Below are 27,233 nucleotides of genomic sequence, written 5' to 3'. Positions count from 1 at the left end.
AAGTCACCTGTTCAGGCCAATGCCAGGCAAAAGATTGAGTTTGAACCCTCAGCAGCACCTAAGGACAAAAGATGGTCTCCTGGAATTTTATGTCTGACAGGAGTATCAGAGATTATGATTATTATAAGAGTTCCTTCATTTGAAACTTCATTCTTAAAGAAAGGAAAGTAATGTTTGTATGGATGTAAACATAAGGGGATGTGTAGTCAAAGATTTTGTCCTGGTACATACCTTTGAAAAGTAACTCCCTTTAAAAGGCCTCATATAAATGAGCATGATATTCATTGTAGACTAAAAACTTGCTAGAAGTTTGATGATATATTTATTCATACTAAAGAGAAAATGGAGCACAGCAGAAATATACCAAAAGATAGCTATTTATTCATACCAAAGAGGAAATGGAGCACAGCAAAAATATACCAAAAGAATAACTCGGCAAAACACACCTGAGTTAAGCTAGTTCAGCCAGGATACTATGTATAGAATTACACTTGACACGAAAGATCATATTTTTGCGTGAATTGGGCTGCTGAGTAGGAAGACCCTATGCTCAACACATGGCCAGCTTAATCTTGACTGACTGATGTGAAATGTAGTTTCTTTACAAGGCAAGCACACACTATATGTTCAGTTGAGTGGCAGAAAGGTACAGAGCAGGCCGTAATAGGTCAGGTACCCAGCATCCATGGTGTTTTGGGCACTTCCTTTATAAGTATGAAATATTTGTGCTTCTCCGGACTGAAATGTACTATATATGATAAGTAACGGAATTTAGTTAATGCCAGTTATATAAAGAAAAACTGCTGCTTTTAATGTACACGAGTTTAGCTCGTATTCTATAGTAGCTTCAGATTATTGTTTTTATGCCTTTACTTTATCTTTATTTTATAATTACAAATATAGGTCATGTTATTACTTATCATATATTGTATCTAAAAGTGTATATTAATTTATTGCTTTATTTATGAATCATATGTAATATGCCCCAGCCTTTTTGTATGGCAATATGGATAGTATTACCCTCACACTAGGGATTGTCATTTGAGACACGGGATTTCAGGAAAAGGTTAGTGTTTCCCTGGTATCCCAGGAAAATCCAGAGAAATCCTTGGATTCTATAAAAGATTTTATTTTTGCATTTTAGTAATGAAATATTGCAAACTCATATCACGTGATTATTGAATTATTCTTAAATCATTGGAAAGGACATATCCAAAATATATCATGCAAAAAAGAAGCATTCAATGAAATTAACAAGCAGAAAATTAAGACTGATTAAACACATCTTTTTACAAATTATATGGAAATATCTTTTACAATCATATGCATTTGTAATATAACCCTGGTGAAAGAAAAATGATCAATGTTCATTACAAATAACAAAATTCTTAATCAAAAGAACTGTATACAATCACATGCTTTTGTAATATAAACCTGGCGAAAGAAAAATGATTAATGTTCATTACAAATAGTAACATAATTCTTAAGTCAAAATGACTGTTTGTCTTCAAACGACTCTGAAAAGAGTAAACTTACATGAAACCTGCCTCTATGGCAGTTATATAAAAAAAGAAGAAGAAAACTATATGTTCATATAACACTTCTGATAAAATAACAAAAGTAGGAAAATGATGAATTTGCTTTTAGCTGTTACTACAAACTACTTTGACATGGAATATGCACGTAGAAAACACAAACAATTTACACTTTTATCACTTAGACGATTTCTAAGTTTCATGATAAATAGTCCTACAACTGAAAAAGCTCTTTCTACTTCAACATATGTGGGTGGTATAGATTCCAATGCAGCTGTTATCTTCGTTATGTTTGCTGTCTTTTCTCCAGTTGCTTCAAAAATTTCAAACTTTAGTTATGCTCCTGCTAATCGCCTGATTTGTTTGGGTTGTTTTAGGGATGCACTCTGTCGAACTATTTCCATACAAATGTTTTATGTTTATCTTCCTCAGACATTGTGAGCAGGAAAGATTGCAAAATTTCAAAAAATAAAAAATAAAAAAAAATAACAGCAATTTTAGTAGAGTTTAAGTAAGTGAAACAACAACTCAGGAGCTGACTAGTAACTGAAGCAACTCACCTGTCTGAGGCTGCCTCACAGCACAGATTTCAGACATACACGTATGAACAGTGTTAGGTATGAAAAGCGTTTAGAACAGTTTAGGTACACTTCTCCTACGGCAGTAGTTGCTAATTATTGAAAATGTATTATTTTTTTTCGTTTGCCCATACAGTAGACCTCCCGTATTCGCGTTCTCCGGATTCGCGGACTCATACATTCGCAAATTTCTCTTGGGGACGTTTCCCTGCATTATTCGTGGAAAATTTGCACATTGGCGGTATTTTTTATGAGAAATATCCACAAATTACTGGGTTTTTTTTTATCAATTTCATCATGAAATGCACTTTTTGTGATAAGACTATTAAAAAACCAAGTATAAAAATTTTTAGTGGGTTTCTCTTGAGTTTTAACTAACAAAATAGGCTGTTTTTAGCGTTTTGATAGGGGTGTCAAACATTCGTGGGTTTTAACTATTCACGGAGGGGTCTGGTACGCATCCCCCGCGAGTACGGGGGACCATTGTATTTTAAAAGAGGCCGGGATTTCCCGGGAAAAAAAAATAAAATCTTGGGAATTTTTTAGGACAAAACAGCAGCGGGGTCCCAACACAGGATACTCTTCCTTAATTTACTGTAGCTAAAACTGGGTTTGAGGACACTGGATTCGCGGACTCACATATTCGCTGGTCTCTCTGGAACATTTATCCCCCCATTATTTGTGGAAAATTCACCTGTTTGCAGTATTTTTCTGAGAAATATCCACAAATTCCTTTTTTTTTTTTTTTTTTTTTGTTTCTCTCTCTCTATCATAAAATGCACTTTTTGTGATAAAACTTAAAAAACCAGGTATAAATATTTTCAGTGAATTTTTCTTGAGTTTTGACCCAGCAAAATAGGCTGTGTTCAGCATTTGTATAGCGGTTTCAACTATTCGTGGGTTCTAGCTATTCAGGGGGGAGTGGTACCGATCCCTTGCAAATAAGGGAGAACAAAACTATATAAATGCTTGAAAAGAGAGCTTATGCAACCAGTGAAATTAGAATTCTCCGTCAAGTTAGTGAAGGAACCAGATTACTGGTAGGCAGACTAGTGAATATGTATACTACCGTTATTTTCCTCCAACTCATTTGTGACTTGAAATTTTGCTCTATTGTGACTTTAAAGTTTGATTCTTAACTTTGTATAGAGTAGGAATTAATTGTGAGTGTATGATGCAGAGCATTTGTCTTAGCATTTTTTTTTCTAATCCCATCCTTCGACAACAGACACATGGCAAGAACTGTAAGTGATTGGCCAAGGTCAAGGTGAATATGGCTACAGTAATGCAGTGTTACCTGTGGTTAATATATAAAAAAATATGAGTTTACACCTGTTACTCAACTTCCTTTTTCCACTTCAGTAATCTCATTTAGTTTCATGTTGTTTGTTATTAGATTACTATATAATAATGTGCTGCGATGTAAATTGCAAGAAATTAGGTTACATTTGTCACACTGCAGGGTTGGTCATTCTCTTGTCATAAAGGTTGATATATATTATTTTCAGCTAACCTGTATTTCCATAATGTTATATCATAAACGTGCTTAAAATTTACTCTTGTACAGGGCTGTAAATTGTGCACACGTTAATAATTTCTTTGCTTTCAGAATGCTTGGGAGGTGGTTACAGATTTTTGGTACAGTGGAGCATTTGATTTGTGAGTGTTTTCTACCTGAGATGGCAGAAGTTTGCTTACTCAAAGTGGTATGGGTAGTCCTATACTTGAAAATTCACCATTTTATCAATAAATTGTTCAGGAAGTTTTCCTCGTTTCTAATTGTTAAAAATGTTTTCCTGGAAATGACGAGCAATGTTTTTTCAGTATCCAGAAATTAGCATCCCTAGTCAACATAGAAAAGAGATCTCAGTTCATGCATCGCTTACTCGCATTTTGGACACTGAAACGCCAGTCTCGAAACGGTGTCCCTCTTCTCCGCCGTCTCACAACATCACATGCCCGTCGCAGTAATCGGCAAATGGAAGAAAAATCTGTTTGTATGAGAGACAAAGAGAAGTCTGCCAGCGTAAGTAACTTGATTTACAATTGTCTGGGTCTCAGTGTAAAATTTCTATAAAAATTAATCCATAATGAACATCAAATTCTTTGGAAGCTTGAATTTCAAGTCAATGATCCCTGTGGGGTGGTTCCATGTGAATTGGTTTCATCTTCTGAATAATATAATAATAATAGTAAAACCAGTGGAATGTAGGAATTTTATCTGAGAATTATTAAAGACCTTTACCAATTTCAATTTTATTCATTAAGAAATCAATTCTGGAAAGATTAGAGCATTACTCATACTTTGAAAGGTAAAAATTTTTGCTCATTCGATTAAATTTTGAAAAGGAATTTGTCACATGGAAATAATTATTTGATAGCATAGCTTTTCATCAGTTATCTTAAATTTTGTCAATGCTTGTTTTTCAATAGTTTTTTATCCAGTCTCATCAGCATACTTGGGAACTAAACCTTAAGTGTTCGTATTACCCATTGCTGTAATGAATTTTGTTTTATTTATTTTAATACTATTTTGTCTCTGATATATATTTTAGGTTATACAGTATATTTATAGTAATGTTAACACTATTACAATTATTGTTTTTCATTGCTTTAACTTTTTTGCAAATTCACACTAGTTATAACAAATTTGAGTGATATTAGATACATTTTATATTTTTTCTTTTCCATTATTACACAACATTTTGTTATGCTTGCTTCAGTACCCAGCTACACTTTGTTTTTAGTATTTACATATCTATGAAAAGGCTTTGGTATCTATAAACTACTCTGCAACCAGCTTTTCCGTTTCCAAATTGGTCTTGCTTCAGGGTACTGCACTTTTCATGCCCCCTTTTGACTGGAGTATTCTTGGTTACTGGGATGTGGAGTGTCATCAGATTTGTTTTCATTTGTGTATTAGGATGTTTAGAACATATTACCTCGTAAATCAGGCCCATTGGTCAACTTTGACAAGTCCAAAATAATGATCGAACAGAAATTTTCTATACAGCCAATAAGTCTACTTTCAGTTGTTCATAGTCTTTAGATATTAAGTGCTTATTTTAGAAAACCTATGCTCTTGTTGGAGTTGAAATATGGCACGCTTTCATTTAGATGTCCAAATTTCTTGGGGAAGGGTGATGCTTAGTAATCGCTCCGTTTTTAAATTAATAACTTGGTTTAGCATATTTTGACATTATTTAGAGGCCTGCAATCTAATATGGTATAAGAAGCAGTTAGCAGTACCTGTGAGAAGTTCCTTGTTATGTGAAAAAAAGTTAATATTTTTAAATAGTAATCCTATTCAACGGTTGTCAAGGGACAATTTGTAGATTATTTATTTTGGTGTCAGCAATGTAGCTTCATAACTCTTAAATATGCCTATGAAGAATATTTTTACTATCGTATCCTTTCTCTTCATATATTGAAAAAAACCTGTCTTCAATCTCATTATCATAGGCATTCTTCTATGAAAGTGATTCTCATATTAATGTAGTATAAGTACATTCAGATTTGTTTGCTTAAGTTGAAGCAGATGACTATGTATTAAACTTGAGTCTCTTCTTTTAACGTTGATTTTTTGCCGTGACCTTTTTATTCAGGATTCAGAAAGGCTACGAGAAGAAATCAAGTACTGGCAGAGATTGCGGCAGGATTTAGAGAGAGCAAGGCTTCTTTGTGAATTAATTAGGAAGAGAGAGAAGATGAAAAGAGAGTTTGTCAGAGTGTAAGTAACTTCTGTTTTCTTAGGTCATTCATTTTTCCTTTCCACAGCAGTGGACTAGTGGCATAGGTACGGATTCATCTTAAGTACTTTTTATGTTACCTGGAGGGACTCTTTGATAATCTGTTCTCACCATTTCTAATTATTGTCATGCAATTTTTGTTAACTCCACAATCCATGAAACACAAGATTTTGCTTGCTGTCTTGCCTGCACTAACAAACTCGACTTATACATACACATAGAAACCATGTTCCCTAGGTGTTTATGCCACATTACTTTTCTACCTTTCATTTTCTTAATATTATAATCAGGCAACCATTATTACTAAGTATGTGACTCTTTTGCTTAGCCTTTCCTATTAATTTCAGCATCCCTTTCAGTTTCATAGGATATGGGGGTGATATTACAGAGAAACTACTGTCGAAATTTGCTATGGGAATGGTGGGGTGAAATGTGGGGTTAAGAGATTACTGAGTACTTCGAATTGCAAAAGATCTGGAAGATGTAGGACACTTTTGCCACTGTGGGCCACTGAACTGTACAGTAGTTTTTGAGAGGGCAATAGAAAAAAAGAAAATATTAACACCTTGATAAGGTAGACATGTAAATAAAAATATTCTATAAGTAGTCAGAGCAAATATATATATTTGTTGCAGAAACTCGGGTACGGACAGACAAAACTGGAATTTTTACCAAGAAATGCTGTGATTCATGATCAGAGTGTATTAAAAAAGATAATTAATTACATTATAAAAGAGGAAGTGGCAGAGAGATACGGTATCCAGCAGCTGGAAAATAGATGGCAGTCTCAAAGATTATGATAGTTTGGACGTATGATGAACAATAAGTCATAAGAGCAGTATATACAGATGTATGAGATGGAAACCTGTACGACTACCCAGGAAATTATGGAAGATGGCAAATGATATGTAAACATATGGGATTTCAGGCAGAAGCATTAGACAGAAGTGACTATAGAGACCTCAAAGGAAAAGGTAGCTTAATAACATTAATAAATATATGTAATGAAGTAACTGAATAAGATTTATACTGTAATAAAGTCTGCCAAAAGTCTTTGTTCTTAAATGGGAACTGAAAATTGGAGCAAGTTAGAATTGAAGATTGTAAGCTAAGTGCGAGGGAACCAAAGAGAATGTTTGAATATCTGTTGGCAGCAAGGGGCCTCAAAGGGTGTCAGCAGATGAACCTATAGAAATAACATCTTGGAAGAGGAAAGGACATTCTCTCTCCTCTCTCTCTCTCTCTCTCTCTCTCCCCCCCTCTCCTCTCTCTCTCCATCTACTCTCTCTCTCTCTCGCTCTCTCTCCTCTCTCTCTCCTCTCTTCTCTCGCTCTCTCTCTCCTCTCATCTCTCTCTCTCTCTCTCTCTCTCTCTCTCTCTCTCTCTCTCTCTCTCTCTCTTTGTTCTTGTTTCATTGTATGAAGACATGGATGATTTCAATTTTTTTATTCTGTCTCACCCTTGAATATGGTCACTGCATTTAGAATGATCACACTCAGAGAAGTCCTTAATGGTTTTTAAGCCAAGTGCTTTGTGGGAAATGAAGGATTGGCATAATTTTATTCTAAGGTCTGTTTTGAAGGAAATATTTAAGCATGTCATGCCTGTAATTATAATATTAGATTTATATTTCTATAAACCAGTCTCTGTGCACTTGTGATCAACAATTTCCTTGCAGTATGGTGTTTTGACATTACAGTTAAAATTATTACTTGATGGAGTACTGAGTTGAGGACATTGCACAAAAACCTTTTTTGTTTACTTTTATGCAATAAAATGTGTGTAATATAACATTATTGCTTTAGTATACGTGATCAAAAGGGGTAAGTTTTGTAATTCTATTTACATTTCCGGCACTAAAAGTCTTAGTGTTTTTGCTACAGTGGCACATGAAATTTTAGAGGGTAGTTGAAGGGCCAGTCCAAAAAATTAAGGATCTGTAAAATGGAGCCTTTACATAAGTCAGGGACCATTTTCAGCTAAGAAATTTCATCATAAATATAGCGTACAGTATTTCAGGTTTTTTAAGATTTTATATCTCATTCCAGGAGATCTGAAGAAGTGAAGGTACAATTGGCACCATTCGTACATTTGCTGCTACAAACTATTGATTTGATACAAGAGAAAGATCAGCAGATGATATTTGCAGAGCCAGTCGATTTTGATGAGGTACGTTATGCTGGAATGACACCAATCTTACTGTGTTCACCAGGGGCAAGTTGTTATTAATTTCATATTTTTTATCATGAAATCCAACTTGCTTTGGTCCCTCTTAGAGAAAGACAACAGCAGTCAGCCAGTGTTGCTTTGAATCTGTTGGCATATTCTTAGTTCTCAACCAATTAGTGTTTTAACATAGAAAATTCCCTTTAGTACTCATTTGCTTTGTTCCTTACAACCCCTTCTTCATATAATGCCTTTCATATGTGAAACAGAGCCCAGTTGCATCAACTTCCACTGACCAAGATTCCTTTATTTCAATCTTTTGACCCCTTTGTGTTTTGGTTTTACTTGATTTTTGCTGTAATTGAGTGGTTATTTGTGGGTGGGCATAAAAACCTACTTTTTTTTTTACTTCCAAAAGCAAAAATAAATAAATTTTTACTCATTCTTCATTCAATGGAGATCTGACAAAAGAATCCCAGTAAATTGAAGCGGTAGGGTACAGCGAGATCACACTTAATGCTTATATAATCAAGTATTGTGCACATTTTTAACCCAATTTTGTTAATTGCAAGAAAAAGTGTCTCCAAATTACATCTTTTCTAGCAGCTGATGGCAATGAAGATAACAATAGTACTCAATCAGCTGAGGTTTTGAGAATGTAAACAATAATCAAATGCAAGTGGAACATGAAGACAATGTTTACACTCTGTAATACGTTTAACTTTTGCAAATGATAATTTTCTCCGGAAAATATTTAGGTTTATAGGGCTTTTTAGTTTTTAGAATTAAGGATGGAGATCGTGCACCTGTAACAAAGTGAGAGCTCACTCATCCTAACATCTAATTATGGTAATTATCCACAGTAATTACAACTGTTTTGTTTACAGTATCAATAGTTGTGTCGCTAGTGATTCACTTGAATTACCTACGGTTTTTAACATCACTACAGATGTTTTGTTTACAGTGTTGATAGTTGTGATGGTAGTTAACTATTAACATAACTATCAATGCATCAGGGGTTAATCTTATTATTGAAAATCTTGACAGGATTTTTGGTTTGCCCTTTATACTCAGCGTTTAAGACGACCCCTTATTTTGGGGGAGATTTTTAAGGTTAAAAGGGCATCTTATATGCCGGCATATATGGTACTTTTATGTGATATTGAAGATAAATATTTATTTAGGAATTATATTTACCAAATTCCTGCTCATTTTACTGCTGGTAAATGAATTTGGTCAGTCCATACTTATAACTATAATTAATGTGTTCAAGGATATATGGGCAAAGGCAGTATTTCTGTATTAGAAGTTTCAAAAAGGGCAAAGGAAGTATTTCTGTATTAAAGTTTCAAAAATGATATATTCAGGTAAAACTATGTAGGATATAACACAATACATATTTATGCCATTGAATTATTACTATCGTGACTTGTGCTGTTGCTAATTTTTTTTTTTCTCATCAGGTATTGGATTATCTAGATGTGGTTAAGCATCCCATGGACTTGTCTACAATGCGGCAGAAAGCCCAGGCTCACCAGTATCAAAACATTGATCAATTCAATAGTGACTTTGAGCTAATGATTGATAACTGCCTGACTTACAATGCCAAGGAAACCATTTTTTATCGGACTGCTATTAAGTTAAGGGATCAGGTGAGTGGAAGGTATGCATTCTTTTGCCAAATGGTTAACTATATGTTTGGCCAAATGGTTAACTATATGTTTGATTTATTATATACAAGTTCAAAACCAAATAAGGAATCATATATTTACAGTGTGCTTATTATATGCTTCAGAAGGAACTTATGAGAATCTTTGTAGGGTGGTGCAGTAATTCGTCAGCTTCGAAGAAATATTGAGAACATTGGATTTGATATGGAAACGGGACTGCTGCTGCCACACCGGCCAAAACCATCACCTGAATATTCAGACAACAAAATCATCAAAGAAGGTGAAATGAGTATGTCAGTGATTATTATAGTCTTCTGTTTATTTAACCCTCTTTACCGTACTCCATAATATCCACTTCTGTCTGATTTATGCTTTATTCTAGTTAGTATCCACTTCTGTCTGATTTATGCTTTATTCTAGTTAGTATCAACTTAATTGTAATAAATGTGCAACATTGTAGGGGTTTACTTTTTTCACTAGGTTGCTTTATCAAACCATATTATTGTTAACCCTTTAATGCCGAATGGGTGTATTAAACGTCGATATAAATTGTCTGTTGGGTGCGGATTGGACGTATGGTACGTCAATATAAAAAAGTGTTTTTAAAAATTTGTGGAAAAATACTTATAGGCCTACTAGGCGAAAACTTTTGAATCACGCGCCTTGGGGTTATGCTGGGAGCTCACGGATCAAGGCGTTGTTTTGCTTACAATCATTACCTAGGCTCGCAAGCGAGAATTTCTTTCTTCTCGTGCTAATAAGTATCAGCGACACGTCTCAGAAATTATTTCGTCACATTGACATGATTTTTGCAACATTTTATATTAGCCATTACATGGAGTATTATATATGAAAATGTGTGCAATTTCATGTAGAATAGAACAAAAAACAACTCATGGTTGCAGCTTTTATCAGTTTTGAAATATTTTCATATAAATAATAAGTGCCAAAATTTCAACCTTTGGTCAACTTTGACTCTACTGAAATGGTTGAAAAACGCAATTGTAAGCTAAAACTCTTATATTCTAGTAATATTCAATCATTTACCTTCATTTTGCAACAAATTGGAAGTCTCTAGCATAATATTTCGATTTATGGTGAATTTATGAAAAAAACTTTTTCCTTACGTCCGCGAGGTAACTCTTCCGAAAAAATCATAAAATTTTTTGTCCAATTGTCGTAATGTTTGCACCATTTTAAATTAGCCATTACATAAAGTTTTATATATGGAAATGTGTGCAATTTCTTGTAGAATACAACGAAAAACAACTCATGGTTGTAGCTTTTATCAGTTTTGAAATATTTTTATATAAATAATAAGTGCCAAAATTTCAACCTTTGGTCAACTTTGACTCGACCGAAATGGTAAAAAAACGCAATTGTAAGCTAAAACTCTTACATTCTAGTAATATTCAATCTTTTAACTTTATTTTGCAACAAATTGGAAGTCTCCAGCATAATATTTTGATTTATGGTGAATTTATGAAAAAAAAAAATTTCCTTACGTCCGCGCGGTAACTCTTCCGAAAAAATTCCGAAATTTTTTCGTCCGATTGTCGTCATGTTTGCACTATTTTAAATTAGCCGTTACATAAAGTTTTATTTATGAAAATGTGCGCCATTTCATGTAGAATACATCTAAAAACAACCCATGGTTGTAGCTTTTATCAGTTTTGAAATATTTTCATATAAATACAGGCGACCCGCGGTTAACGGCGCAATCACTCAACGGCGAATCGGTTTTACGACGGTCGTCAAAAATATTCATTAAAAAAATAAGGCATTTTAAAGGTATCTTTACGGTACAATTTTCAGTTAACAGCGCCGCTAGCGCTGTTGTCTAACGAGTTCATACATTTGTAGAAATGCCGTTCAGACCATAAAGGTTATGCAAATTATATTAACAAATTTTATGGAGAGTTATTACGTAGGTATTAGGGTAAAATATATGCCTCTGACGCTGTTCTATGCCGAAAATATCAAGTTACACAAGTGCAAATTTAGCTATGGATGTGTCGATTTATAAATGTTCATGCTTTTGTTCAAAATGTGTATGAAAATGTATTACGTGAAAGGTATTTTTATTTCTGTACAGAAATATGATACATAGGCAGCTTTTGAAACTGCCCTTCACGTTATCAAATACGATGTTTTTTCATGTTCTTTCTTGTGAGCCGCCGCCTGCCGCTCTTCCGAAAATATCGATTTAAAAAAAGTTCAAATTAGCGATCGATGTGTCGATTTTATAAATGTTGATGCTTTTGTGTTTAAAATGTAAATGTATTACGAATAGGGTATTTTTATTTCTGTGCAGAAATATGATAAAAAGGCAGCTTTTGAAACTGCCCTTCAAGTTATCGACTACGATGTTTTTTCAAGTTCATTCTTGTATGCCGCTGTCTGCCGCTCTTCCGAAAATATTGAGTTAAAAAGATTGCAAATTTAGCGATCGATGTGTCGATTTTTTAAATTTTTATGCTTTTATGTTTAAAATGTGTATGAAAATATATTACATAAAGGTATTTTCATTTTTGTACAGAAATAAGATACAAATTAAGGCAGCCTTTGTAACTACACTCCACGTTGTTAGGGGATGTTTTTTCATGTTCGTTCTTGTCCGCCAGTTCCGAAAAAAGCATTGTGTTATTTTATTATTTGTTCATGAAGCTTACCTGCCAGATATATATATAGCTGTATTCTCTGAAGTCCGACAGAATTTCAAAACTCCCGGCACACGTAGTGGTCGGCCAGGTGGTAGTACCCATTCCCGCCGCTGGGAGGCGGGTGTCAGGAACCATTCCCATTTTCTATTCAGATTTTCCCTGTCGCCGGTACTCTAAATGCCTGTTTTCAGTACCTCCGTCTAGGATTTTGAAACTTCATTGCCGCTAAGTATCCTAATTGTCTTTTGATTTAATCTTGGATTTGTGGCTAGGCATACGCTGTTTTAAATGTGGTTTTAATTAATCTTTGCATAAAATATCTGAATCTAGTTAGGCTAGCGTCAGGGTGTGTTGTCTGCAAAGGTAAGTTGAGGCTACCGAAAGTTTCGGTAGATCCGCACTTGATATACACGAGGTGTACGTTTCATGTTTCTGTGTTGAAACATCGATGTAAGGTGTACGAGAGTTTGACTGATTTCGAAGAGAAGACGTATGATTCATATGTACGCAATTAGTCTCCCTCAAACAGTGCATCAGTAAACAGAAGTCAGGGTAATGAACCTGCTAATGTTTTGCTTAACCCTGTAGTATGGCCTACTGGCCATTAGGTTATGTCTGCGAGTGTTAAGGCCTTTCTGTTATTGTGATTTCCATCCGTATCTTGGAATCGAAAGTGCTCTCTCTCCAATCATTTTGTCAGCTAAGTGGGTAAGACCCCATTGAAGAAATATATATACAGTGGACCCCCCGTATTCGCGGACTCACACATTCGCGGATTTCTCTCGGGAACGTTTCCCTGCATTATTCGCGGAAAATTCGCGCATTCGCTGTATTTTTCTATGGTAAATATCCTCAAATTCCTGGTTTTTTTTATGAATTTCATCATAAAATGCACTTTTTGTGATAAAACTATTAAAAAAACCATGAATGAACATTTTTAGTGGGTTTTCTTGAGTGTTAAGTAACAAAATAGGCTGTTTTTAGCATTTTTATAGGGGTTCCAAACATTCGCGGATTCTAACTATTCACGGGGGGGTCTGGTACGCATCCCCCGCGAATACGGGGGGACCACTGTAAACTCTTTGTCACAGAAATGGGTTAGTTCCCATTGACAAATATCCCAATAACATTCTATCGAGTAAGCGGATAAGCTCTCATTGACAACATTCAGAGAGAACCCTCATTCATTGGTCACTACCTCGCGAAGACTCCTCGGGCAATAAGACTCGTAGACTATGTCCATGAAGTCTTATGTCATATATCATAAGAATCTTGAGTTGTCCTCTTCGATTCTCGGTTCTCATTGGAGGATCTCCTTCGATTAATACTAATTCGTTCTCTTGCCTAAGAGAACGAAGACAGTCGTTTTACATTCTCTCCACCCCGCGAGGAAAGAATGTAGTAGGGAGGTAGCTGTCCAGTTGTTTACGATACTCTATGTTTTGTTCATGAAACTTACCTGTCAGACATATATATACGCCAGATAAGTATGAACAAGGTGTATTGTATCGTAACAATATCTAATTTTGCCTTTATGTCGTTTTACTATCAAGCGATTGTATGGTGCAGGTTACATACGCATACCCTGGTTACCCCTACGGAGGACAACAAGGAGAACGATTATTCTTATTGCATTTGATTGGTTCTCCAGGCAACCTTCCAGGAGTTGCCGGTTTCCCTTTTTTTTGTGTGGGTTATTTTTTTTAATGTTTAAGGTATTTTGTTCTAAAGTGTCCACAATAATACAAAGTGTAAAAAGTCTGTGTATAATTTTGAAGACTTTACAAAAAGCTTTTGAACCCTTCCCTGGGTTCATCTTCAGTCCAAATGAACAATAAGTTACAAGTACAGAGGTAAATTAGAACATGATATATACTACTCTCGTGATAGAGTTTTTCCCTACTGTTTAAGGTATTGTTACGACAATACCAAGTCAGCCTTATATGTTTAGCAAATTCAAGTTTTGCTTAAATATACCAGCTTAATAGTTTTTTCTTTCTGCTCTATGAGGATAACAAACCTATTAATTCGTAGAATGGAGTAGCTGGCAACTCACGCAGAGTAGTGCGGTACGGCGAGCGTGCTCTGCTGTCACTAAGGCCAGCTCAGTTCCAGCTGGTTTTCTGCCATGCGCGGTAGCTTACGTCTCTCTCTCTCTCCTGCGAAGATTGACTGACTAACCGTATCTCTACCCTACAATCACGTACTTTAGCCTCGGGTTGAGGGGAATTCTAACATGAATGAACACTTCTTCGCTTTGCGAGAATTCTTTCAACAGAGATATCTTTTAGACCTTTTCGGTTCTGTTTACCGCAAGGTAACAGAATTCGGTACGAGTCTACCGCGGCATAACCCTATAATAATGCACATCCGCTTAAGCAAAGTGCCTTTTTAGGGAAGTAAACATACTCGGGGAGGGAATGAATGAGTTTGCTGGGGACCATTTCCTCTCTGGAGAAGTTTGTTTCCCTGAATAGACTGCAATTCAGACACCAGTTTTTTATTGCGGAAAACTGGAATAACATCGAAGATCTAGAAATGATTCGGAACATCTCTCAAAGTCAAAGATCACCTAAGGAGATAGCGAGACTGTGCCAGGCATCTAGAGAGGAGTAAATATGTCCTGGCTCATAATCTCATGGAATTGGGAGCAGTTCGGTTGGCTCTTCACTTCTTCGAAAAACGAGTTTTTAACCCAGTGGTCCAAATCAACTCGTACAATTCCAAAGATCTCGCATATCTCAAGAAGCATAGAGAAACACTCTCTCGGTCCCTATTCGAGTTAACGAGAGAGAGCCTGTTGTGAAAACAAGCACGGATTGTAACAATCCTCAAGAGGTTCATTGCTCGTTGGGAAAAAACGTACGTGTGTATCGCCTAGATAGAGTGATGTGAAGTGTAGTGCCCCTAGTGTTGTGTAGGGGGCGTCAGATCGGCCCTATAAGGCCTCTAGGCCTGGACCTCTGTCGGACTCCCAGGACAAAAAAGAAAAAACAGAGAGAGGGCATGTCGAAAGTCGAAGGAGGGTTACGGGGAACCCCCACCGATCTGCCCTCCCTTCGGCAGTACCTGTTAACGGGCTTCCAAAGATCGTTTACGTGCACGAATCATTAAACTCCAAAGAAGCCTTAAAGAAGAGGACGCTTCACGTCCTCTCTGATGTCCCTTCGGCAGGACCTGTGGACGCTTCCCAGGCTGCCAGATATCGTGCACGAATCTTGAAAGATTGTTTTTCATCATCAGAGACGTCCTCCCTGCACAGGAGTTGGAGCTCTCGGAAGGACTCGCGCCCTCTGAAGGGAACAAAGACGCTAGATGTCGCACAGGCGGCCGTCGTCTTTGGTTCCTCGGAGGGGGACGCTTCACGTCCGTTAGCTCCTTCTGCCTTGCGGTCGTCTCCTGAGCAAGGAGACTTTCCGCCGCAAAAGAGGAAGTCTTCCAACGAGTATGTTTGAGCGCCTCGGTCGCTCTAAGATAAATTCTTTTCGGTCCATGTGAGAAGGAGGAGGGCTTCCTCTTGCCCCTCGTCTTCTCACAGGATCAGCCCTTCGCCTGATAGGGAATGTTCTCCATCAAAGGGTATTTGTTTCTTTGCAACGACAACTTGCCTTGTTGATTGCAGAGAAAGAGGAAGCCGCATCGCAGGAGGAGGATGATAAACTGCCAATCAGGAATCCAGGCATTCACCTTCTCCTTCTCCTCGCTCCTCTCTTGCGCCTATTGCTCGCCATCTAGATTTAGCGGTTGTTCTACAGAGCACGGTGATCATCTTCCCAGACGTGCATCGTTCGAAAAACCCTCGGAAAAGGATAAAGTACAAGAGTTGCAAAGTCATGTAGATCACCGAGACGCCCCTCGCTCGTTTATGAGAGATACTCCTTCGGCTGCCAAATACGATGATTTGGCAACGAGGCTTGACGCCAGGCGGGACGTTTGGCTGGACGCTTGGCTGGATGCTTGGCTGGACGCCAGGCGCGGCGCTCGGCTGGACGCCGGGCGTGATGCTCGGCTGGACGCCAGGCGTGACGCTCGGCTGGAGGCCGGGCGTGATGCTCGGCTGGACGCCAGGCGTAACGCTCGGCTGGACGCCAGGTGTGACGCTCGGCTGGACGCCAGGCGTGACACTCGGCTGGACGCCAGGCGTGACGTTTGGCTGGACGCTCGGCTGTGCGGCGGGCGTGGTGCTCTTCCGGGCAAGGAGGAGTACTCATCCTATCCTGTAGGAAATGATTAGGTGAGACTTTGACTTTTATTTGAGTTATAGTTGTGGGGTCGACCGCCTGAGGCGGATTTCCCTTCCTTTACCCTAGTTTATAGTTAAATTAATTTATGTTATGGGTTTTGCTTCGCTGCCCTCATAGAAGGTCAAATGGTCTTGTCACATTGTGGTCACGCCCCCGTTGACAGATCATCTAGAGCGCACCAGCTACACAGGTCACGTCCTTGCTGGAACCTCTAGGGAAGCAGAAGACAGCATTCGGTGTCTAAAAAACACCTATATGGTCTGTCACATTGTGGTCACGCCCCCGTGGGCAGATCATTAGAGCGCACCAGCTACACCTTGCTGGAACCTTTAGGAATGCAGTACCCAAATTAGGTGTTTAGATACACCTACTATATGATCTAGTCACAATGTGGTCACGCCCCCATTGACAGATCATCTAGAACAGGAGACTAATAAATCTATAGCAGAATTAGGTGTCAAGAAATACCTCTTCTGCGTTCAGGACTGTGCTGCCAAGAGGGAACATTCAAGTCCTACCCGCCGTAAGCCCAGTCTCTGAGCGTGAATCCTGCCCCTTCCTCGATTTCTACAGGAATCGGGAAGACTAGATCCTCAAATTTCTAGATTATTTTCTGTCTTATATGTGGTTTCCCCCCATTGGCAAGATACTGAATGCTTCAGCAAATACTGACGTCCGGGTAAAATCTTCGCTTAAAATTATATTAAGGTTTGGGAAGAATTAATGACATCCTGTTATGTATCTCTTCGTAATGTTAAAGTGGAAGAGGCTTCCTCTAGACCGCTCCCCCCTTATTCTCGATCCAGGAGCAGTAGCAATATACGCCATCCTATGGGATTGAACGGGGATGGATGTTTAGTCTCTTTCCCCTATTCAAGCTCTTAGAAGAAGTAATAAGATCATTTCTGGCGTCAGAGGGAGCGAGAATGACTCTGATTGCTCCATGTTTGCCTTCGAGGGACTTGATTCACAGAGATCACGTCCTTCCTAACAATCTATTAAATGATACAGTAATATGTTGTCGACGACCTTTAGACTCATAGAGAGTTGGATCTGTCGAATGTCAAAGCCCGTCACGATCTTGGGCATCTTTTAAAATCTCGATACTGTCTAGTTCGAAGCTTCCGACATGGGACTTAGACGTAGTCTGGAAGTTCCTGATGTCAAAGCCTTTCGAACCTCTCCTTTCTACAAACTTAAAGCAAGTGACCAGAAAGGCCTATTTTCTAACCGCTATAGCTACGGCAAAGAGGGCTTGTGTGGTTAAGCCATCAGCTGACATGTTAGCTTTGGAGGACATAAGGTGGGGTGTTCTCTAAACCCTTCATTCTTTACTAAGAATAGAAGCATGTCTAACCCTTGGCCCAGAAGCTTAGAGATCAAGGGGATGGCACAAAGTTCTTAGGCAAGATCCAGAGAGAGTCCTGTGCCCTGTCAGGGCTCTAAAAAATTTTTCTTGCAGAAAACGAAGGAGTGGAGTGGTGTTCGGTCAGGAAGCCAAGTTTACCAATGTCAAAGAATGCGCTGGCTTTTTTCTTGAGGAACACCATCAAGGAAGCGCATTCATCTTGTGAAGACAGTGATATGAAAGTGTTGAAGGTGAATGCGCATGAAGTGAGGGCTATTTCTACGTTTGTAGCCTTCCAAAATAACATGGCACTCAATGACATCTTGAATGCCACCTTTTGGCGTAGTAACTTGGTGTTTGCCTCACACTACCTTCGGGAGGTGAGGACTACATACGAGAACTGCTACTCTTTGGGCCCATATGTCGCCGCAGACACTATATTGGGGACAGAGAGTAGCACTCTTCCTATCATATGGGAAATAGTATGTTAGTTTGGACTTTTTATTTTTATTTATTTTTTATTTTATTACGTTTATATAGGTGTTTATTTTTGTGGTTGTGGGTCGGCCGCCTGGGGCGGACTTCCCTTCATTAGGCTAGGTCAGGTGGTAATGTTTTTGCTTCACCCTCATAGTAGGGTAAAATGGTCATGTCACATTGTGGTCACGTCCCCGTTGACAGATCATCTGGAGCGCACCAGCTACACAGGTCATGTCCTTGCTGGAACCTCTAGTGAAGCATAAACAGCATTCGGTGTCTAAACAGCACCTATATGATCTGTCACATTGTGGTCACGCTCCCCGTGACAGTTCATTAGAGCGCACCAGATACACAGGTCACGTCCTTGCTGGAACCTCTAGAAATGCATTACCCGAATTCGATGTCTATAAATATAGGATCTAGTTGCATTGTGGTCACGCCCCCGTTGACAGATCCTCTAGAACTCAACAGCTTCACAGGTCACTACCTTGCTGGAGTCTCTAGTAAAGCAGAAGCAGACTTGGGTGACGGTAATCACTAAGTCAGCTATGCTAACAGGTAAGGAACCAAGATGTCAATCATCTACATGAAATTGTTTCCCAAATCCGAGTCTGTCTCCCCCTTCCTCCAAAGGTGGGATTCAGCTATATATCTGGCAGGTAAGCTTCATGAACAAAATGATATTGTTATTGTACAATAAAGTTTGTTCATACTTACCTGGCAGATGTATATAATCAAAGTGCCCACCCACCTCCCCTCAGGAGACAGTGGCACTAGAAAATCTGAATAGAAAATGGGAATGGTTCCTGACACCCGCCTCCCAGCGGCGGGAATGGGTACTACCACCTGGCCGACCACTGCGTGTGCCGGGAGTTTTGAAATTCTGTCGGACTTCAGAGAATACAGCTATATATATTATCTGCCAGGTAAGTATGAACAAACTTTATTGTACAATAACAATATCATATTATGCATCTTTTCCATAAATCCTTTAAGGGGGCCGGCCGGCTAATGCCGTTTTTTAAGGACAGGACTTTGACATTCATACCACTTAATAAGGTGACTTGGGATATCTCCAAACCGCATATGGTTTTTGCCTCTGACATTCGGTTTTGTGACGCCAGAGCAATTTACCCCGAAAATAACCATTTTTCAAATTCTATCTCCTCCCTTGATATTTAATATTAAGACCTGGGATTACTACCATATATAGACCTGATGTAGACCTCCAATCAAATGGAGAGTTTTTTTTCTAAAAGTCATTTTTTTTGCTAGATATGAATTTTTCAGTATGGTAAAAAAATAAACCCTATAAATCCTGAGAAAAAAATTCATTAAAAAAAGACGAAACAAAAATTGCAAAAAAGGGCTCTATTTGATTGTTCTATAATGTCTTTCTGAGTTATATACCAAATTCCAATGTTATAGCTTTCCAATGTTATAGCTTTAAAACTAAGTAAGGAGATAGATTTTGAAGGTCAGTAAGTATAGTTTTGAGGTATGGGCGTTCAAAGTTTTCCTTCGTATTTCTATAAAGACAATGTTAACCCTTAAACGCCAAAGCGGTAAAAAAAAAAGTCTCCCGTGTGCCGGAGACGTTTCAGAGTGAGCACGGAAGCGGAAAAAATATTTTTTTCAAAAAATCACAGCGCGCTTAGTTTTGAAGATTAAGAGTTCATTTTTGGCTCCTTTTTTTGTCATTGCCTGAAGTTTAGTATGCAACCATCAGAAATGAAAAAAATTATCATTGTCATATATAAATAATGCGATATATGATAGCGCAAAAACAAAATTTCATATATAATTGTATTCAAATCGCACTGTGCGCAAAACGGTTAAAGGTAACAAGTTACTTTTTTTCTCGTTGTAATGTACACTAAATTGCGATCATTTTGGTATATAACACATTGTAAAACGATAAAAGCAACACAGAGAAAATATTATCACGAAATAATGCATGAATTCGTAACACGCAGACGTAAAATATTTTTTGTCAAAAATTCACCATAAATCTAAATATTGTCCTAGAGACTTCCAATTTCTTTCAAAATGAAGACAAATGATTGAATATTACTATACTGTAAGAATATTAGCTTACAAATGCAGTTTTCGACCATATCTGACGAGTTAAAGTTGACCGAATGTCGAATTTTTTTTTATATATATATTTTTTATATGCAATTATTTTGGAAATAAGAAAAGCTACAACCTTCAAATATTTTTCGTTTTATTCTACATGGAATTCCGCACATTTTCATATATAAAACTCTATGAAATGCCTAATATGAAACGGAGCACATATTCCGAGAATGGGACTTACGCATTTCGGAAATTTGTGGCGGAGAATCCGCGCGCGGAGGGAAGGAAAGTTTTTTTTAAAAATTCACTATAAATTTAAATATTGTGCTAGAGACTTCGAATTTGTTTCACGATGAAGATAAATGACTGAATATTACTAGACTGTAAGAGTTTTATCTTACAATTGCGTTTTTCGACCATTTCGGTATTGTCAAATTTGACCGAACGTGGTTTTTTTTCTATTTATCGTGATTTATATGCAAATATTTCGAAAATGAGAAAAGCTACAACCTTCAACTATTTTTTGTTGTATTATACATGAAATTGCGCACATTTTCATATATAAAACTTTATGTTACGGCTAATTTAAAATGGTGCACAATCGCACGTATGATTTTTTCGGAAGAGTTACCGCGCGGATGTAAAGAAAATGTTAGTTTTTTCATAAATTCACCATAAATCGAAATATTGTGCTAGAGACTTCCAATTTGTTGCAAAATGAAGGTAAATGCTTGAATATTACTAGAATATAAGCGTTTTAGCTTACAATTGCGTTTTTCGACCATTTTGGTAGAGTCAAAATTGACCGAAGGTTGAAAACTTGTCACATCATTTTTATATGAAAATATTTCAAAATTGATAAAAGCTACAACCATGGGTTGTTTTTAGTTGTATTGTGCATGAAATTGCGCACATTTTCATATATAAAACTTTATGTAACGGCTAATTTAAAATGGTGCAAACATTACCGCAATCGCATGGATGATTTTTTCGGAAGAGTTACCGCGCGGACGTAAGGAAAAAGTTTTTTCATAAATTCACCATAAATCGAAATATTGTGCTAGAGACTTCCAATTAGTTGAAAAATTAAGTTAAATGATTGAATATTACTAAAATATAAGAGTTTTAGCTTACAATTGCGTTTTTCGACCATTTCAGTAGAGTCAAATTTGACCAAAGGTTGAAATTTTGGCACTTATCGTTATTTATATGAAAATATCTCAAAACTGATAAAAGCTACAATCATGAATATTTTGTTGTTGTATTCTACATAAAAATTCGCACATTTTCATATATAATACTCCATGTAACGGCTAATTTAAAATGGTAAAAAAATTATGTCAAAGTGACGAAATAATTTCCGAGATGTGTCACAGAAACTTTTTAGTGCAGGCAAGAAAGAAATTCGCCCCACTTTGCGCGCCTGCATAACGATTGTAAACAAAACAACACCTTGATCCGTGAACTCCCAGCATCCCCCAAGGCGTGTGATTCAAGAGTTTTCGGCTGGTAGGCCTAAAAGTATTTTTCCGCGAATTTTTAAAAAAACTTTTGTATGTCGACGTAAAATACGTCCAGTCGGCACCCGAGAGACAAAAAATGTCGACGTAAAATACGTCCAGTCGGCGTTTAAGGGTTAATAAATAATTATTATTATGAATGTATATTTCTTTTTTGTATATTAATAAACCAAAACTATTTTATCATAATTTAATCATAAATGATGATCCCTTTGCTCATATGTCGTAGCCTGGGGCACTGCTTGAGGCAAGATGGGGCACTCCTTCCTACGTAACCCCCTCTCTCCCCTTCACTAACTCGGCTTATTACAGCGAATTTTCTTCTGTATGTTAGCGAGATGTTTTCCTTGTATTTTCCTCTTTGGCATGATAACATTCTTACCGAAACAAAGATAAACAAACGTAAATGCAAGAGAATGTCAGAGGTGACTTGAAGGTGTACTCTCTTTTTACAAAGACAATTTAATAAATCATGATTATTATGAATTTCATTTTCCATTTTGGGTATTAAAAAACCAAAACTATGTTATTTATCATAAATGAAGATCTCTTTGCTCAAAGATCGTAGCCTTGGGCACAGTGTGACGTGTGCTGTCAGGCAAGAAGGGGCCGTTACTAGGCAACCCTCCCCTCTCTCTTCACTAACTACGCGTATATTATGATATTCTGTAATAATACTTGAGCGATTTTTCTTCATCTGTTTGTTAGCGAGATGTTTTCCTTGTCTTTTCCTCATTGGCATGATGAACTTCTTGCCGAAACATACATAAACATAAGTAAAAGCAAGCGAATGTCACGAGGTGAAACTTGAACGTGTAATCTACTCGAAGTCTGTGGTCCTACTGATTCATGGTTGAACCAGATACTCGCTTCTGCGAGCCACGGAATCTCTACAGATGCCATTTCTCACAATTTCTTTGCCAATAATGATCAAAATTTATGATAACAGAAGAAATATTGCATTTTCTTGTATGGATGAATGTTTTAGGCTTATTGAGTTATGTTTACTAATTACCCTGTAACTACGAAAGTAAGAGGAATTTTGACGAAATATTTTGTATACGTATTCTCAATTGCCATATGAAGCTCCATGAATTTTTTCATGACTGCATTTTTCGCCCTATACCACCATATATAGGGGTTCCGGTCGGCCCCCTTAAAAAGTTATACATTATTTCACTGTATCCAAGAATATTGTATGTATTATCATATTATTGTATTTTAAAATAATACAGCAAATTTAAGGTGGTATTCCGCGGAGCGGCCAATGTTGTGGTTTGAAATCAGCTGATGAATACGAGTTTGTTTCACCATAACGCAATTCTGAGCGAATGCTCTTGCTTCTAGTTAGCATAAACGAATATCTAGATACTTGACTTATATGAGACAAAGTTATTTTTCCTTATACAGCGTGTTTTTAGGTGGTAATATTTATTGAATGTCTCGTTGTGAATGTGAACTACTTTTTTTTCGTTAACAGATTACGTTTGCGGCATGTTTATTGCGTAAAAAATTACGTGATTCAGTTCACAATAATCCTTTATATCATCGTAATACAAACTTTACATTATTTATCTTATATCGGCGTGAAACCAACAGTAAAATGTGTTCTTTCAAGCACAGTAGTTTTGATTAAAATGATTTTATCCCAATTTTATCTACGGTTGTGTTTGATGGCATACGTTTACTGCAGTTTTATCCTTGTTGCTGATGCACGATAATAGTCATTAGCAGCTTGAACAGTTTTCTCAGCTTCAGTTATAACTAGGTTTAAATTTAACAGTATATTTCCCGATTGATCTTTAATCTATATTGATCTCTGATCTATAGCGAATAAAGTTATTACATTAAGATATCTCAGTTCTATTCTATACATAACGCCATTTATAACAACTACGGTATACGGTAATGTTGTACTGTAGTACGATGATTGAAATACAAGCCAAACGGATGTTATCCAGTTCGGTTGTACTTAGAAAAAAAAAAATAGTTTCTCGTTCGGTTGTTCATGGCTGTACACGTTCACGCAAAGAGTATAACGTTAAAACCATACTTTCATCATTCTCTTTTGCTGTCATTGAACTTATGTAACTAGAAGATGGATAAAGTTAGGCCATTGTAATTTGATCTCTCATGAAATCGGACTATGTAAGACTAATGATCGTAATCTGAACACTACAGCTACCTGTACACTGTATAAACTATTATATCTTTACATACTCTAGACACTCAAATGTACTGTACAGTAAATTCCATAGTACTATACTGCATAAATATAATTTTACTTATTGCGCCGTTGTGGGATTACGGCGCCTTTGACTGGTATAGAGTTTCGAAAGAAGGTGTGCGGTGGCCGTAGGCTTTAAAATCGCTTGGTGTCGGCGGCCAGGAACGGAACCCCTGCCACTAACCGAGGGCCGCCTGTAACGATAAGTGCCAAAATTTCAACCTCCGGTCAACTTTGACTCGACCGAAATGGTCGAAAAACGCAATTGTAAGCTAAAACTATTACATTCTAGTAGTATTCAATCATTTACCTTTATTTTGCAACAAATTGGAAGTCTCTAGCACAATATTTTGATTTATGGTGAATTTATGAAAAAACTTTTTCATACAATCAACTTACCTGTCAGATATATACATAGCTAAGACTCCGTCGTCCCCGACATAAATTCAAATTTCGTGGCACACGCTGCAGGTAGGTCAGGTGATCTACCGTCCTGCCCTGGGTGGCAGGATAAGGAACCATTCCCGTTTTCTATCATATTTTCTCTGTCGCTTGGAATGTAAACAACGTTTGCAGTTCCTCCTGACTTGATTTTTTTTTTTTTAGAAAGGGGAATAAACTTTAACCTTTTTTCCCCTAAATATAAATTCTTTGCAGAATTTAAGATAAAGGGCGTCAAAGAAAGAGAGGATAATACTTTATGCCTCATTTTGGCCTTAGAGAGGTTGGATTCACAGAGGTCACGTTCTTCTCACAACATGTTTTGGAAGTTTTTTCCAAGAGAGTCTGGATATTCTATCAGCATCTATTATAAATGGACCTTAACAACCTCTCCACTTTGAGTCTGTCTGCGTGCAGACTGACCAGAAGTGGACATGAATGAGAGGATTTTTTAAGGTAAATGACAATAGTCATGGCCAAGACATAGAATTGCTGCAGATCGTGCTAGAGGGAATGAGGAAGCTGTCCTCTTCCGATACCTCTGTGAACCACATAGCGGTTTTTTCTTCCCTTTCAGAGGGAAGAATCACCTTTGTATATGTCTGCTATCAAAGAATGCAGTAAAAGGCTTTACTCTGTCTCTACAAAGGGAATTGGAGATAGCAGAGGATTAAGATCTTCGGGATCTTATATGATACCTCAATATGACAAGAGTATGATATCATGTACTTCTAATGGGATTTTTTTTTTGTGGCCACAGATTCCATGTTCCGACAAGATGGAACTGCTCCTCATCAAACTTCTTTGAGAAATTTTTATGAGGGAAATCTTTGTTTCTCTTGGTCCTAAACGACCAAGAAGACAAGTGAATTTTTTTTTGTTCCGACACGGCATACAAACCTTCGGTCCTTTTACAATAGGAAGGTACTAGCGGCAGCTGGATAGGTCGTAAGCTTTCGAACAAGGGGTTCGGTAGTTAACTGCTTGTCCGACAGGCGCGCGCGCGCGACTGGGAGGTAAACAAATCACTTTTGCTTTCGGCCTCACAGCGAGTGGACGTGTGTGTTCGACGCTCTCTGCCCGCTTCTCGTCGTTTGCTTTCCTTAAGTATATGGTTGTGTTTGTGTATGAAAGAATCATTGTAAGTACAATCATTCCTCTTTTTTCATTGATTTGTGATATTTTGGTCAATTATGGAATCTCCTCGCCTCGCTACCCCACGGAGACTATGCCCGGTATCGAAGGCGTAAATGCGGGAAGTTCCGCTCCATTCCCGGAAATTGACCCACATGTTTTGTGCGCTCGGTGTCGGGGGGCGCGAATGCACCCGAGCCGAGCCATGTGAAGTTTGCAATAATTGGTCGGAGGCGCAGTGGACTTTGTATGAGGGCAGAAGAAGCGAAGAAGGCCTGCAAAGGAGTCGTCGGAAAGCTCTCCCGCGACTCCTTTGGTTACGGACACTTCGTCGTCTTTCCTGCCGCCCGCTCAGCTTCCACGTTTGGCGCCTTCGCCCTTCGGGGGGGTGGGGGGGTTTCTAGGTCCGGGTCCTTCTCCTCACCTGACTTGTCCGAGTGTGGAGGAGGGCGCTAGATACCCTGACGTCGAGTTGTACTCTGGGTCCTCTATCCGTTCGTCTTCGGGCGAGCGGTAGAGGAGCCTGCTAATCACCCGACTTTGACTTCCTCAGGTGCGGGTTGCCGCGAAGGACGACACTCGGACAGGTGTGGGCATCGTTGGGGCTGCAGGGCGTGCCGAGTGTCCAGGGGCTGCTCTACCATCTCGCTGGCTCCGTGGCGGTCACTCATGCGACGGTTACGACCACCACCACGACCCTCACAACACCTGGCTACGCTTCACCTCCTCACCTGGTGTACACCCCGCACGCGGTCTCTGTAACACCTACTACATCGGTGCAGGGGCCAGTGCCGTATCACGGGGGAGTGTGATGCCGCCACCTGGTGGGTTTGCCGTGCTGCCGCGACCGGACTTCGTGTGCCGAAGAGCTCGCCCCTGGACCCTCCCACCGGTACCAAGGATGTCTTGTGCCGCTGGTCCGTCCAACTGGACAGCCTGCACAGCCTGCCGTACCTGCCGTACCTGCCCAGCCGCCGTTCACGGACGTGACGTTTGGACCACTGCTGCCGTTCCTGTACCTGCTCCTGCCGTCTCTACTGCCGTTCCTGTGATGCCTGCACCTGCTGACGTTGTTCCTGGTTCCTGGCGCCGCTGCTCCCGATGCTGATCCCTGTTTTCGGACCAGGTGCGTCCGTGGGCCCTGTTGCTTCGGCAACAGCAGCCCGGCTCCGCTCTGGATGACAGATCTTGGACGTCGGTCCTGAGGAGGTTGACAAGAAGAAGAAGAAGAGGAGGAAAGGGGTGTCGTCGTGTCTTCATCGTCTTCTTCGTCGTCGTCGTTCGTCTGCCGCCTCTTCCCCTTCTTCTTCTAAGGCTCCCCCCGCCGAAGAAGAAGAAGGTCGCCTCCCCCCCCCTAAGAAGTCTCCTTCGGGAACTTCTAAGGGCCCGTCTCGCTTCT

At 38.5% G+C, this 27,233-nt stretch overlaps 1 protein-coding gene across 8 annotated transcripts in view; it reads left to right on the top strand.

Moving 5' to 3' along the window:
- The window catches only part of LOC135197995 (bromodomain-containing protein 1-like), a 221,667-nt gene that overhangs the window by 133,711 nt on the left and 60,723 nt on the right, over positions 1 to 27,233 (top strand). For 6 of the 8 annotated variants that reach the window (XM_064225328.1, XM_064225327.1, XM_064225326.1 and 3 more), the window contains 5 exons: positions 3,938 to 4,139; positions 5,719 to 5,843; positions 7,911 to 8,031; positions 9,492 to 9,680; positions 9,849 to 9,987. In XM_064225328.1, coding sequence (XP_064081398.1) covers positions 3,938 to 4,139; positions 5,719 to 5,843; positions 7,911 to 8,031; positions 9,492 to 9,680; positions 9,849 to 9,987 — 776 coding nt within the window. The remainder of the gene's footprint in view (positions 1 to 3,937; positions 4,140 to 5,718; positions 5,844 to 7,910; positions 8,032 to 9,491; positions 9,681 to 9,848; positions 9,988 to 27,233) is intronic. The other 2 variants (XM_064225325.1, XM_064225330.1) reach the window with 1 other exon arrangement.

The sequence above is a fragment of the Macrobrachium nipponense genome, chromosome 21 (genome assembly GCF_015104395.2).
Source record: "Macrobrachium nipponense isolate FS-2020 chromosome 21, ASM1510439v2, whole genome shotgun sequence".
Taxonomy (NCBI): domain Eukaryota; kingdom Metazoa; phylum Arthropoda; class Malacostraca; order Decapoda; family Palaemonidae; genus Macrobrachium; species Macrobrachium nipponense.
This window is presented reverse-complemented; position numbering and strand designations above follow the sequence as displayed.